General features: G+C 41.5%; 1 protein-coding gene across 7 annotated transcripts in view; it reads right to left on the bottom strand.

The window, feature by feature from the left end:
• meis2a (Meis homeobox 2a) overlaps nt 1–16250 on the bottom strand; it is a 77968-nt gene that overhangs the window by 14619 nt on the left and 47099 nt on the right. For all 7 annotated transcript variants that reach the window (XM_017414781.3, XM_017414788.3, XM_017414749.3 and 4 more), the window contains exon 9: nt 7791–7867. In XM_017414781.3, coding sequence (XP_017270270.1) covers nt 7791–7867 — 77 coding nt within the window. The remainder of the gene's footprint in view (nt 1–7790; nt 7868–16250) is intronic.

The raw sequence follows: 16250 nt of genomic DNA on the forward strand, positions 1-16250 counted from the left end.
ATACAGGAAGCCCAATTGTTTTAAAAAAAATAATTTTTGTACGGACAGAAAATAAAAATGGTCCATTTCTGTTGCCGGCTAGATAGTTCTACACCATATAGGACATTTATGTGACATCTGCTTATTTAAAAGAAAAAAACTGCCAGTTGATGGCATTAACTTCTTGAAAGGGTGTTTCAGATGCTGGTGGAATAGTTACCCACTACCCACTGGAACTTCAAATTGGCCAAAGGGTAGGATCTTGTTTTTGGAGGCTTGTCCTACCCTTTTCTGCCTCACATAGCCTACTTTTACCTAATTTTTGTAAACGGACATCTACATATGAATGGATAGAACCTGTGTATAGAGAACAGATTGGTACTGGAAGCTTACTGGTGTCTGTTTGCAGTCTCAGTTGTGTTGTCTAATCACATTTGAGAAGAGGAAAAGATGCAGAACCCAACAGCTGAAATTCGATCCTGAAACAATTGTCTGTCATTTCATCCCGGTTCAGCTTTTTATTTTAAAATGTTCTTGTATTTAAAAGAAGAAAACATCCCTCATCAACAGACAACTGCAAATAGATTCTCGGAATATCTGATACCTCTTCTATTGCAGACCTGAAGTGAGATAGAGCATAGCCTGAACCGACAAAGGACTATATTGATTTATAGTCTTCCATGATAGGCTTATTGGCCTTCACTTCAAAGCCACAGAGGGCATGAGGCCATGAATCACAGCTCCAGAAAACACTCACACAACAGGTAATAATAAGACACTGTAGTGTTGTTAAGGATGTGATTATAACTCTTCCAATTTTATATCCCAAAACGCTCACTTTTCTTGAAAAGAGATGGAGCAAGGTCACTGCAGGTTATTTTAAATGTGACAACACAAACAAAGCAAAGAGAAAAGATGGCATTACTGCATTAGATTACACTGATGGTGTGAATGTGGAGTGTTTAAGGAGGTAAAGAAACACAGACAGCAATTGAATGAGTTAGAGAATGAGCATGCCGGGACAGAGAGAAAATACCTTGTGGAGGTTCACAGAGTTGAAAGAGCTCAGCCAAAAAAAGGAGCTCCTGTCCTCTTTGGCTCCAATACACACAAATACACACACATATACCCTCAAGGCCATTCTGTTACACCTGGTCACCTTTATCCCTGTTAGTCCTCCAAAACCCAGGCCTCCTCCCAAACACATACACAGCATCCAGGCATCTCATACACATCACTGCAGCAGCACACGTAGCAACAACCTGTGGATAACACATAGATCCTCTGGCTATCTCTCTCAGCAGATAAAACTAATTATTCCAAATCTACTCTGTCAGGTTGTCTGATCCTCCGGGGCCTCAGTTTAATTCTCTCTTTCTCTCTCTCTTTGTCACAGCTCTTCTCTCAGTCATAAACCACAAAATAAAAGAACCTGTGCTAACTGACCTCCAGAGAAAAAACATAAACAAAGTGAGGAGCCGTAAAGCTTCACAGCAGCTGAAGTGCGTGACTTTCGAAAAAGTGCTGAGACATTTCCTAAAAACCGTGTGACAGCTTCACCAAATACAGTCAAATACACAATTGATAGATGACTTCATCTGGCATGCAACCCAAACATCAGATATACCCATTTAGGTGCTTAGACTCTCTGTTAGTATTTGCTGTTTGGATCCAGATTCACTTTTAAAGCTAAAAACCAACAGGATAATGTGCCAGGCTTTCCAAAACCTGCAGACAAACCATCCGAACGAATGAGCTCTAAAGGCAAATGGAACCTCATAAATATAGACTTGACTGTATAGACTTTGCATTTTATCTTTCAGCAGTTTCCCCCTTTATGGGCCAAGGACCTCTATAGTGTGTGTGTGGGGGGTGGATGTGGAAGATGGGAGGATGGTGGAGAGACGATGAGGATGACAGCGAGGATGTTAGGGAAAAAAGTGATGGCAGAAAGAGCAGAGGAATAAGAATGAGGCACAGGTTGAGAGAATGAGATAGAGGAGAGTTGGGGTCACAAATCTTGCTGCTATTCTAGTACGTGACATCTTCGCTCGTTTGCGGCTGCTCATTAACAAACAATACTGCTGTGAAATTGGTTTAATGACAAAGTAATAAAATTGCTATTCTGCTCACAGATGGCCTGAGGCACAGGGAGATTCTAGCAGGCTTACTGAGGCTGCCCGTGTGCATTAAGCTGCTTGTTCATGAAAATAAAATCCCAACACTTCTCACTATCACTAACTTTTTTTTTCTTTTTAAGTTTTTTTTTCTCTCCTCTTACAAATGAAATAAATTAACCTACTTTCCCTCCTTGTATTCTCTTTGAATTCTCCCTCTCCCACATTCTCACCCTCTTGCTCTCCTCACTCTCTCTGGTGTATTCTCTCGATCTTTCTCCAGTTCTCACCCCGAGTACGAGAAATTACCATCTTAAAATAAAAAAAGGAGGCCTGCCCACGCAAACGCAGCTCGACTTCATTTCAAACGTGGAGCCCTTGTTATTAAATGACCCACCAATAAAACCAAGCCATTGAGGAATAAAAGAGCCAAAAGGAGCAGAGAAGTACAAAGACCTCCCTCCTTCCATCTCGCTCCGTCTCTCTCTAATGCTTTCTCTGTAATGCCTCTTTTAGCCCTTCGCCTCTGTATCTTGGCTCGTCTAGCTTCGTTCTCCTTGCATGCCGTCTTAGCTGGGAGAATTCCACAGCCTTGGAGAGACTTGAACTTGTAATGGGAAAACAAGTAAAAAGGAGTTCATTTTTTGCGCACAATCAGTCAACATTGCCAGCTCTATTAGAGCACCACCTGTTTTTCATAGCTGTGTATGTTCATAGAGAGGTGGGCATTAGGCTGCACTATAGCCTTGGTGGGTGTCCACGCCACGGTATGACCCAATGTGCCTCTGGTGCCCGATAAAGTGAGAGTGGGCCCTGTTAATTACACTGAAAATTTCAACAAGGCTCCTGTACTCACACGCAACACATGCTGTATACTCGGAGCAGACATAAACACAGTGGCGCACATTAGCATCAGCTGTTTAAGGCTCCCATGGCTTACCCTGTGAGTAAAGCATGTGTCTGGATTCTGCTGTGAGCGTTTATTTGGATCCATGACAACTGCTGAGCAAAATGAAATAACAAAATGAAACCTGCTACAACAGGGAGTCTGTTCTATTCTGCTCTGCCAATAATGAGAATATGTTTTTCCAAATTAGTTTCCTCATCCAAAACTGATAAAAAGGGATTATTATTACAGCATCAAGAAAGCAGCCAGATCAAATGAACGTAGCAGGTTGAGGGTGATCGTAGGGGGGCAAGCACTTGGGAGAGTCAATTCTGCTAATTAACTGCCAATTAGCGGTCCCTAAATGAGAGGGATCATGATGCCTAAGTTGGCAGAGCCTGGATAGTCTTTTTTTAACGCACATATACACTAATTCTTGCACACCAGAGACACACACACACAGTCACAACCTCACACACTCCAGCTGTATATTTAGAAAGCCAGGGGCATGAGATGGCCGCTTCTGGGAGTCCCTGATTGGAGCCAAAAAAAGGCATGACATTTCCATCTGGGTCAAAGTTAGATAGATAACCAACAACTTCAGTCACCAGAAAGGAAAACTGGGTAACAAGCAGAAATGTAGAAAGCTTGGAGTGATGAAAGGCCCTCAAAAGCCTCTGTGTGAAATTCAGGATTTTTAAATACTTTTAAAGAATATGGAGAGAAAAAAAAAACAGGCCAGCTTCATGCTGTTATGTTTCATTTGGAAAATATTAGTTATTGTTTTGCATTTCATAATCAGCTCGACTGCCAACCCAGAGAATCATAAAAAAAAATCATTAAAAAATCATAAAAGCAAGTGTTCCTAAGTGTCTCATTGGACACAGAAAGAGAGTGGAAAATATTTTTCTAAGTGGAGGAACAAATTTGACTGCTTCTTGCTCTGTTTTCTTCTCACATACTGCAAACAAATGTGCTCCATCATTAATATTTTGTGTGTGAATCTGCAGCACAGCTTCTACAAACCTGTTAGGAGATTTAAACTGAGGAAATCTAAAGGGATCCGAGGAAGTAGATTAGAGAGGAAAAGAGAGGATCTGAATGGTGATGGGAAACCTGCTGTGGAGAGAGTTAAAGGGTAGGAAGTTTAGAGCGATCAGTTTATGTACAAGCTGTGCTAAGGCGCAGCGCACAATCTGGGAAATAGCTACATAAATGGGCTATATTAAAAAGGCAGTGACTAAAGATGTCTGTCTTTTGGCTATTAACTGAATGCAGAAATTTGTAATGCATTTTAAAACAAGGTGACATGGTGAGGGCTGGTTAAGGTGGAGCTTCTGTTGATAAATATGTAAAATAAAGAGAAAAAACAATCAGTGCACCATGCCCTGCCTTGATAGGCTCAGAGATTGAGCCTATTTCATCTCCTCAACGGGCACAGGCTGCTTGGCGCCGTTGTCTGGCGAATATCCTTCCCTTATCATGTGACCTGTGCTCTGACAGGGGGCAAAGGTTGGCTGCGATCCGCCCCTATGTCTTAATAACTCACTCATTGTATTCCTTTCTGCTGCTAATTAGAGCCTCTCCCTCGTGCGTGCATGTGTGTGTGTGTTTGTGTGTGTAGAGTCCCCCCTGGGCTGTAGTGAAGAGGCAGAGAAGTAAAAATAGAGTGTGGCTTAGTGCCCTCTTTATTGTTATTAGTGCACCAGTGGCATAACACTCAGTCATCATAGATGCCAAGAACTGACATGTTCGTTCTCTGACTTGCTTTGACATGGAAATGATTGTCTCTGATATTAGGAAATAAAAATGGGATGATTTCCTTCTTCTTCTTCTTCTTCTTTTTAAATGCTGTCTTTTTTAGTCATATGCTTACTCATGTAAAAACCATTGTGTGTGTGTTTTGTGTGTATTAGCATGGCTACAGTGGTAAATACCAGCAGGATAGTTAATGTGTGTGTGTGGGTTTATGGCAGTGAGTGAGGGTACATCATGCTGGGTCCGACTCTGAGACATTAAAGTATTCGGTCAAGCTCCATTTAGCGCAGACTGATAGCAGGACACCAGGAGCTGCTGAGACAGGCAAATACGCGGCAAGATACTGTAAACTGTAAATGCTTTAGAGTACAGACACCTGAGTCTGCCGTTTCACCTACTTTACTATCCCACAATGCCGTGGGTGACATGGCCCTCACCTTTTCCTGCAATCTTAAACAAATGCAATAACATATCAGACCACACCCCGAATCTGTTAGCGTAACGCCCGTTGTCTCAAATGTGACACAAAAAAGCCCCACCATGCTATCCAGTGGTGTCACATAATACCTCCGCATGTACACAAACACACTTTTAGATCCGTAATAACAGAATAATCAAGTACTTCTCATCTGCACAGCACCAGCGCAGTGAATTTGTGGACTTTCACCTCTTCCTTTGCTCTTTATTAATACTGGACAGCTAATGGGGTGTGGGCGACAAGCAGGTGAGGCCGTTAGCTAATGATATACACTAGATACAGAAGCAGGTGGAGTGTGTCAGTGGTACTCAGACAAAAGGTTTTAAACCATCTGAGTTTTGTTTTCTGTGTGTACAGGTGAGCTGCAGGTAAAGTCAGGGTAAGGTTCTGAAGGAGGTTGAACGAGGCCAAAGGGGAGAGAGTGAGATGTACTGTCTATTGACTATCACACAGAGCACCGTTGTGCCCTCCTTGGGCTGCGATTGTGCCTGCGGACAAAGCCCTGATTCAGCACATCCTTTCCCCAAGGGAGAGCTCTGGAAACCGAAGACGATGGCCGTCCCCCCCCCCTTCATCCTCTTCGACTATCTCTCTCTTCGTCTGTCTCTGTCTCTCTCTGTCACTTTTTGCCCGGTAATATTGCAGCATCAAAGGGACCATAGAACAATGCAAGGGGCCAGCCAGACATTTGAAGAACTGCTTTCTTTTTTAAACAGGTTTATACATACATATATATATATATATTGTGATACTAGTATGGACTGCATTATGAACCAGATACGAAAAAGAAAAAAGGCAAATTTTTACTGTAACTTTCTAGCCTTGAAAGGGTAAAATGGAAAGCTTTATCTGCTCATATCCTCTTCACTGTTACCCAGCTAGTAATGTGGAAGCATCCTGTGTTGACAACAGCCAGAGTTTAGCACAGATAGACTTGCAGAGCCTAAGCCTCTTCAGCCTCCTCTTTAATTTATTTGTGCAATTTGATTCCCGTTGTGTTTTTATTAACACAGCTGGTGCGACATTAATACTTGGCTCAATGGCCATCTATTTTTATGTGCAAATGTACGTAGAGACATATCTCACGAGGATGTGGCACAGTGCAAGATGCTTTCGGACTAAATGAATCTGAGACTTGGATTTCATGGCCAGTGATAAGACAGACAATCCTTCTATATCTATCTACGTCTCTATCTGTTCCTCTTTCTCTCCCCTCCCAGGTTAGCTGAGTATTTTTGCATTAATCACCATGACATAGGCAAGGCAACTCAATTTTCTGCTCCTGTAGGTAAGGTGCACAACGTGGCATGAGGCATGAAACAGGCAAAGCGGGGGCTAATCTTTGGTTACTGGTGTAATTGAAATGCTATCCACACTGTAGGGTGCATTAAAGTCTGATAACAACAGTTCCTGTGGCCAATTTAAGTAGCTTGACTTCCCTTGGCTATAAGCGAATAAAGCAAAGGGGTGTGTTGGAGAGACAGAGCATTTTAGGTTGCAGTGGTGGGGGAGGTCGGTTGAGGGAGGGGGCTGATAGATAAGGCAGACAAACCCAGCTAATTCTCCAGGCATGTTTCTCATTGTGAGTCGGGAAAAATGAGAGAAAAAAAAATGAATCACAGAAGCAAAAAATCAATTGACCCTCGGGTGGCTTGTCAGGCTGCGAGTCTGATAAACCTAAAAGCTTCGTTAATGTCGGCCTGCCTGTATCCAACAGATAGAGCACTTTGTAAATGAACCCGCTTTGATAAATATATTAAGGAAAGCTGTGAATAAAAGGCACAGACTTGTCATTTGTAAATAGAACCCCCGCTACATGGAATTAGAATGATAAAATGGGGTTCCATATAATTAAGTTTGTGTAAGACCTGAAATCCGTGCAAATACCTTCCCGGAATTTTGAAAGGAAGCTGTCAGTTCAATTAATCTGAACATCACCCTGAGAATGTACTGAACAAAATTAAGCCCCAGATAAAACCTGGGCTAGTATTTTGATAAGTAATTCCTGTATCATTTCTTTGCTTCTGTGATCATTTTATTTAATCCACCACCCCCAGTTATGTGCTAAGCCATCTACAAAGGCCCTGCTGGCCAGGCCACCAAAACCTTAATCCACCATATAGCCGGAGTAAAACGAGAAGGGGGTGGAAGGTAGTTTTTTTGCCGGTTGTGGGGGCACCAGTGGCAGTGCTAGGTATGGTTTTGGATGAAGGGGATGGGTTGGGTGTGGGGGCTGTAGGGGTAGCTTATGATCTCTGTCTGCTACCTTAAATATATCCCACCGAATACATATGCATCAGACCACAAAGATCACCGACTTAGCTGCTAACACTGTACCGATAACACTGGTACATCCCCGGTAGCTTAAAAATAATAACGTTACAAAGGTTTTCTGTGTGTATGTGTACATGTGCACCCTTCTGTGTCTATATATGATGTACATAAATGGTTTTCACACTTTAGGAGCATTAGCCGTCATGGCTGGTGGGTAGAGGGGAGACTAAGGCTTTTGAAAATAAAAGCCAGAGCGATGCTGGTGGTGGAGATAGGGCAAGCAGAAATCTTGACTCACCAGTTGTTTACTTGTAAGATGGTGAGGCCTGTGTCTTGGGCTAGCTGCTTCTTCTGCTCTTCAGAGGGGTAGGGGTGCTGCAAGAGCAAACAGAGAAAAAAGAAAAAAAAAAACACACATGAACATCTTTGATTAAAAGACTAGCAAATATTTCTGTAAACACTCACGAGAGAATGCAAATACACAGTTGCAGCATATTGCTTTCTTAGCACCCGCTGCCAAAAGGTGAAGGTGGACGATAATGTTTTGTTTGTGTGACTGTTGGCAAAATATTTCATGAACCACTCCACAGGTTTTAATGGAACTTGCAGAAAGTAATCATGGGATGTACATTTACAATTGAATACATTTTAGAGTCAACCCAAGTCAAGATGGCTGCCATAGCCAACTGACCCTAAAACATGTTTAGAATTTGGTTAAATTTGCAAATATTGACCTAACATTTTGTGTTATAATAGCTGAGACTATTCCCCAATACATATTCTAAGGACTAAGAGATTGTGCAATATCTTTGTTTAAATTTTATCATTAATTCTTTGAAGTCAACTCTGTCTGTTGGCAAAATATCTTATAAAAATCACTGAAAACTTTGTCTATTAAAACTTTAAAGAAATTATCTTTGGATGCACTACTACAGTTGATTAACATTTGGAGCCAATTCAGTTCAAAATGGCTACCATGGCCAACTGACCTTAGAAAACACAAAAATGGGTATAATTCAGGCAGTTTTACAGATATTGGGTTAAACTATGGTGTCGTTGTAGCTGACAGTCTTTTACAACACATACCCTAAGTGCTACTCATTATGCAAGATCTTTGCCTAAAACTTTAGCATTGACTATTGGAGTTGCCATGTTTGTCTGTTAGCAAATTATCTCATAGACCACTGAACAGATTTTCATAAAACAACTACAACTGAACACAAAAATTAACCAACACAAAAATGGCTATAATTCAGTCAATCTTAGAGATATTAAGCTCAAATCTGATGTTGGAGTAGCTGAGAGTCATTCACAACACATAAGCTGAGTGTGACTCGACAGCTTGCAATTTTGAATTAGGTTATTTTTAAGGTTTGACCAAAATAACTACAAGTCTGTCATATCTCAGCATGAGATGATCTAAGTCTAAAACACAAACATGAGGGCAGTGGGCGATATACATTTCATTCAGGAATTCAAGGACTTTGTTTTCTATACATTTTTGTGTTTGATGCATTGTGCAACTTATAGCTGGACCTTCTTGTGACCTCTACCCAACCCTGCCTCCACTTTGCACAGTATAGATGTTCACCACTTGCAAATGTTTGCCCTCTCACACACAGACACACACACAGTAACACATAAACTTTTGTGCTGAACTAGTCAGAACTGGCCAAACAAGTTTGTCAAAACTGTCAACCGTGATAACCTCATACCTAATCCTTTGCCTGCCTACGCACAAACCATATAGCGTACATGCCGATCATAAGCAATCAGCCAAGGAAAATAAAAGCAACAACAAAAAAAGACACTCATGAACACACGTTGACAAGACTTTCCAGGAGGCCTAGCACAGATATCCTTTTATAATGCTAGGGAACAAAATGAGTGGGTGCAGATTTGCAGTGAATACATTTCTCTTTCCTTGAATGTCTGACATGCATCCTGGTGGTGGCTCTTTCATAGACAGCAGCTGAATACAAGCTAACGCCAAAAGAACAGAATACTGTGAAATCCCCTCTCCAGCTTTGCCAAGATTTTTACCTGAAAATGGAATTCTCCAACAAGCGGCTGCAATGAGACTATTTGTGTCAGGTCCAATCTAAAAAACATTGGTTGATATAAATGGCAGACCTTGGGCTGCCTTGCTCCCTCTGGGCCTGCTATGAAGCATGACAAAACAACAGTGATCGCTGGTGACAGATGTCTTTAAGGGCCAGATTAGGAGTCGGGGCGCACGCAAACGAAACAAATGAGACACTATGTGTTTCATTCAGGCGCTCTAAACAGAGAGCATGCACGCACGCGGACTTACGCACACACAAAAGCATGTGCAAACAGAAATGCACACAGAGGTATAAGACACATTCAAAAGCATGACACTTGCAAATCAAATCAGAGTAAAAATTCTTTTTTTAAAGGTGACATTTAAATCCTTTCCTATTTTCAGATGGTTTCAAGCGCCATTGACAGACATTCCTCTCTACAAGAAACCCCCTCCCACCGTCAAAACTTCTGCTTTGTCATTTCCCTCCTCACACTCATCAAGAGAGCAAAATCCGTAGCTGGTAATGCTCGACTGGCTTGTGCTAATTGAATCCAATTTGAACATGAAATGATAACAGTTGCTCAAGAAGCATTTTCTCATTTGCTGCTGAAATAATTGATGTAAGTGAGAATTTATATCAGCAGGCAGGAGGATTTCTTCTTCCAGGTAGCCATGCTCGTTTAAATGTTTTAATTAAAGGATAGATGAAAAAATGGTTTGAGGAATGTGCACAATTAATAACAAACAAGACTAAGATTGGACAAATAATGAGGCCCCGCTACAGAGGAGGATTAATCTGATCCGTACTTGTGTACACAGTCCCCTTTAATATGCTAAAATCATTAACAAAGGAACAATGATAATGGTTGTATAGAAAAACATTTTCTGATTGCCAGGTGCTGACATTTCCTTGGCTTACATAGACAGAATAACTGAGGGGGTGTGTATGTGCATGCATGAATGAAAGAGTGTTAAGGTGCTCAAGAGATGGCACTGTTTAGAGGAACTTATAAAAATAAAAAACATAGGATTTCTTGAAGGAATGGATATCGCTCACAAGTTTTAAGCTAAAATCACCTTACAAATGAGAAATCTTCAAAATAACATGATTTTATCTTGTGTGGTCTTGCATGATTTGTAAGCGCCTGTTTGACTTATTAATGATTGTCAGCTCCTACCACACCAAATTTTACCTTAATATCTGTAAAAATCACTGACGTATAACCATTTTTGCATAATAGCCATCTTAAACTAGGTTGACTTCAACAGTTAATCAGCATTAGGTGTACAGCCAGTTACTTTCTGAGAGTTTTATTAAAATTTGTTCAGTGGTTTATGAGATATTTTGCTAACGGACAAACAAGGTTGACTCCAACAACCAATGCCAAGGTGTTAAAAAAAGATGTTGGCAAAGTGTAGTGCTCAAATTATGTGTTGAGGATGATGCTCAGCTACTCCCACACACATCTTTAGCTCAATATCTGTCATATTGGCCAGGCTATATCCATTTTTGTGTTTTCAAAGGTCAGCTGGCTGTGATAGCCATCTTGAATTAGGTTGGAACTAAAGGTTAATCAACTGATGATGTCAATCTGATGATTAATTTCTGAGAACATCATTAAAATCTGTTCTGTGGTTCAGGAAATATTTTGCTAACTCTACAGACAAACACATGGACAAAAACATTAGCGCTCTTTTGCCTTTGGCAGCAGGTGATTATGTTACAGTATTAGTCCACATCCTCTTGACAGCGACATGTAATAAGAGTGCAACCCTCTTTTCCTCCCTTTTCCTTTGTGTTTTTACATGACCTTGGTCACCATCTAAACACACTTGCAAATATACCAAAGCAAACAGTCCCTCCTACTCTGTTTTTAACACACACATGCTACAGAGACCTGCACACAAACATACAGACTCTAAGGTAAGGATGGTGTAGGAGCAGCCTAGATTGGAAATGGGGAGTGGGTCATTTACATTGTATTAAGGCTTCCTCGGCCTCTCAGGCTCAGACCCGGTCATCAATCGCCTACTGTCAGCCAGAGCGCGCTCTAGCCTGGTGATAAATACGCCGGCCAGCGGCACGGCTCGTCCAGCAGCCACCACGTAATGAATGGTTTGAACAAACAAGAAAGATGTCTCATCAAGGAGAGTGGGGACGTTAAAGCCCCCTTGCACACAAAAACCCCTGAGTAAGGAGATTTACACTGACCGCATAGATACGACACCAAAAAAAGGAAAAAAAATCCTATTTTGTCCAGCCCTCTCCCATTAACCCACTCATTCTCCTGATGTCAGATGATAGAGCCATTCTCCAATCTTAAGTCTTGCATAGATTTTTGCATATGCACAACCAAGTATGCACACAAACAATTATAAACCCATTTAAACATGCACAAATGAACTCTACAAAACCTTTCCTACGAAATCCTCTTCATCTACCCTCCACTCTCTGTGTTGCCATTCTTGCTGACCTTCTTGCTCCAACACATATACGTTATGGTTAAGGTTGCAGCCCACCCACACAAAATTTACATTGTGGTAACTTTCCCTTAAGCATGGCGATGTGAAGGCTCAGCTACAGAAAAGGGTGCATGATGGCAATTTAAACATACACACACACAAAGGCACAAGAAGAAAGTTGACTTGATGGGCCTGTTACGAAGCTGCAGCAACCGTGAAATTGGAGAATGACTATTTAGACCTCTGAGTAACCTCTTAATGTTAATCGCCACAGTAACAACAACAAAAACACACATAATAACCAGACAATAAAAAAAAAATAAATTGGTCTTAATAAAAGAAAAGGTGAAATGCACACTTAAAGAAATATCCAACTAAAACCACAAAGACTCCTCTGATGTGTTCTCTCCTGGAGAGGTTGTGCTCTGTTCTCAGGAGACACTATGACATGCTTATTTAATGAATGAAACACAAACACACTGCAGGAACAAAGATGGTATTGATAACCTCCACTCTAGCTTTGGATTCCCTCAACATGTTCAGGATAAGTACCTCCCATACAAGCTCAAGGCCAATGTCCTTACAAGAGCAAAATGTAAAACAGTCTCAAAATTGGAGGCATTTTCTCTAACTCTTCAGTTGTGACAACTTCATTATTACATTTTAACAGCTAAATGCACAAAACCCTCATGTACACATGTCTGGTTCTGACTTGGGATAAATCAGCCATAGATTGAAACAACCATAGACAAGTACTTTATTGGATCACACTCTGCCAGTTATCAAGAATCGAGCTGTGTCCGCATATTTGTATGGGTGACCAACTGCAGGCTAAATTACAGGCTTTGATGTGCTCTGTGCTCTCTGATAACTCGAGCTGTAATAGCTCCTGTGGTTGCTGAACATTACTAGCTGAGGTAGCTCTATCATCTGCTGGGTATGGTCCTTAAAACTCCCTCTGAGCCCAGCTTGGCATTTCACCACAACACACATAATAACCACTGCTGGACCACTCTTACTTCACACCACACCTTTCACCCACGCTGACTTCTATCTACTCATTCAACACCCAGTTTGCTATATATCACTTTGGTACTCTCCTGACACCTATTTGCAGCCGTCATCAAATCCCACAGCCTGATCATTATCCCCACTGCTCCATGCAACCCCCACCACTTTCCTAGCTCTGATGCTTCCACTCCACCCACTGAACCTGCAGCCCCTTGCATGAGCCGCTGGTAGACCCCATTGATTAATTACATCATCAGTGTGTGACATGAGTTATGGAGCCAGGTCACAAGGTTGCAGTGGCTTGCAAACCTATTCAATGCTAATGACTCCCAGGAAATCACAGGCCATTGGCTGTTTACCTTCAGCCCCATGGCAACACAAAGGATTTGCTAAGGATGACCGGTATGATTAGACTCCAGTTATTTTGTCTGTTGGATAGGGATTTTAGATAATCTGCCTCTGTATTTTTTCATCCAGTTGAAGTGTTTGTTCATTTTTTAAATTAAACAAACGTAATGCTATAAATTAATTCAAAATAATGCCTTTTTGTTTTGTCATCAATGATAAGCTACAATATATTGTGCCTTTTGTGTCCTAAATGTTTTTTTTTCCTCTCATGTCTTCCTCACATTGATTGGAATCATATTTGTTTTTAATCAAAGTAAGTGGAAGAAAATAATAATATTCACTGTCAGAAATAAATGCAATCAACCAAAGGAGTGACATTTTAATATGGATTCTACACTGAGCAGGGGTAAGATTGGCACATTTTAAATATCAAGTTGCCATTGTTAATAATATTACAATTGGCTTCTTTGACAAATGACAATGAGATTGAATGCATATCAGCATTAATGAAAGATCAAATGATATGTCAAATAAATCTAGTTGAATTTTTTGAATCCATCATCACCTTACCCTGGTACTTTTAGCAGGATTGTGGCAGTGGATCTGAGCATGATTTAAGCCTGCAGAAACACTGCTATTCCCTTTGATTCACAGCTTCATTTACATTTAATTTTTTGACTTGGTTCAACTTTTTTTTTTTTCCTTTTGCAGTGAACTGTGTTGCATTCTCACCCTTTTTGTGCAGCTTTTGACTGCCAGTCTGGGTTTTTGTTTTTGTTTTATTTTGCTGGAAACCACACTGCTTCCTGACAACAAGCGAGAATGCTTCATGACTCAACCTTACTGCGTGCTCGCCAATTGTGCACACACACACACACACACACGCAGAGATTATAAACAGAGCTCACATGATGTCAAGCAACAAACTGCACGCACCGCATGCCAATCCCTGATAACAGTAAATGAAGGTACATTTACATCTACACCTCGAACTTTCTGCATTCAGAACATACCACTGCACTTACCACTGTCTCTCCCACTTCGAGCACCAAAGCTTCCACACTAAGTAAGGACTCTCAGCGGACTGCCCTCTGACTGTAAAAAAAAGTGATGATTGCAAATACAAGGCGGACCGGCGAGGCTTACAGCATCTATTATGGAGCAAAAGGGCCCCCAGTCTGTCTGTCTGCCTCTCTGACTGGCTGGCTGGCTGGTAGGCTGTTTGGCAGTGCATCAGTACTACTCCTGCAGTTGCTACCACGCCACCCCCCACCCCCCCTTCCCACAACAATCACTGGCTGGGCTCCTGAAGCCAGCTTCTGGATTCCAGCCAGCAGCCTGTTTGCTCTACACCATTAATTTATGTTCACTGGAGACAGTGCAAGGTTGTAGGGAGGCTCTATGGCATAAATGCTCTGCTTGCTTGCCAAGCTACAGCAAGAGTAAAGTGGGAGTCGGAAGGAAGGAGGGGTGAATGGAGAGAGGGTGAGGAAGGAGCCCTGGAGGATGTGAAAGATACAGGGATCTGATTGTACCAATCTCCATGAGGCTAAATAGCAATCACTCCCACACAATCCCAATGCACCTCCAGACATAACAATTGACCAGCAGAAAGGAGAGATGTTTACTGGATTTCTTCCCCCCAAATTCAATCATGCATAACGAAGTGAAAATATATCACCTTTATCCAATAATGAAAGTAAAACTGCATTCATTATCTGCATAGAAATCTGGAAAAGATTTTTAAATAAATGGGAACTGAAGATAAGCAATAGATCTGTCAGAATTTGCAACAGTTACATCTAGCAGGTTGTCTTATTTATGACTTGCAACTGCAGGGATGTCCTTATTTGATCATCACATGAAGATTTTTGTGGTTTTTGTTGTTGTTGATACCATTACATTGATGCTCCTCTACATTCTAGAGGACTTTCCATCCACATAGTGAGAATACTTTTCATCAATTTCTCAATCTACAGTCAGCCACCCCAGTAGCATTTTCTCCTTTACTGCTAGGCCTTCTGCTCTTGTCTCCTATCTTCTTAATTCCACCCCCTACCAGCACCAGCTCCACCACCACCACCACCCCCTTCTCTTGCGCTCATTTCATCTTGTCCCGCTATTTCAAAGTTTCAGCTCACCCTTTAAGCCAGGTCCTACAGGGCAGGAATTTGGCCTGGTTTTTCAGACCAGTCTGTTGGCTTTGTTGTGTTAACTGCATGCTCAGAGGCACCCAGCCTCTGTTCTGCTCTCCTCACTAACTTGCCTGATGTCAGCGCAACAGCCCACACCTCTGCTTTATTATCTCTAAAACATCTTGCAAAAAAAAAAAAAAAACACTAAATGTGAGCCAAATGATCACCTTCTCACAAAAAGGTTTAACTTTATTTGAGTTTTAATATATGCCATCCAACCATCCATCCATCCATCCATTTTCTTTACCTGCCTTTCTTTTCTGGGTCGACGGAGGAGCTGGTGCCTATCTCCAGCAGTCACTGTGTGAGACACGGTATACACCCTGGACAGGTTGGAAGTGTTTTGAGATATATATATATATATATGTTGTATATAAGATACAACAGTGAAATTGAGCTATACAGTCTGGGTCCTTAGGCAAGACCCTTTGAGTTACTGCCTACCTCATACCATGAGAGAGATAAATATGAATCACATGCCGGCTCAGACGTCACCCAGCCAAACAAGGTCTGCGTCAGGTGCTGGGGAACCAGAGCACCCTGATGAAAAATTGGCTACTGGAACAAGACGGAGGAAATGGATGAGAGGTGAAAACATGGATCTGTTGGAATGCTACTACTCAAGTAACCCTAGTCAGAGAGGTTATATGCAAAGAATGCTGGAACAATGGTTACTTCGACATCCCCAGTCAAC

The sequence above is a fragment of the Kryptolebias marmoratus genome, linkage group LG10 (genome assembly GCF_001649575.2).
Source record: "Kryptolebias marmoratus isolate JLee-2015 linkage group LG10, ASM164957v2, whole genome shotgun sequence".
Lineage (NCBI taxonomy): Eukaryota > Metazoa > Chordata > Actinopteri > Cyprinodontiformes > Rivulidae > Kryptolebias > Kryptolebias marmoratus.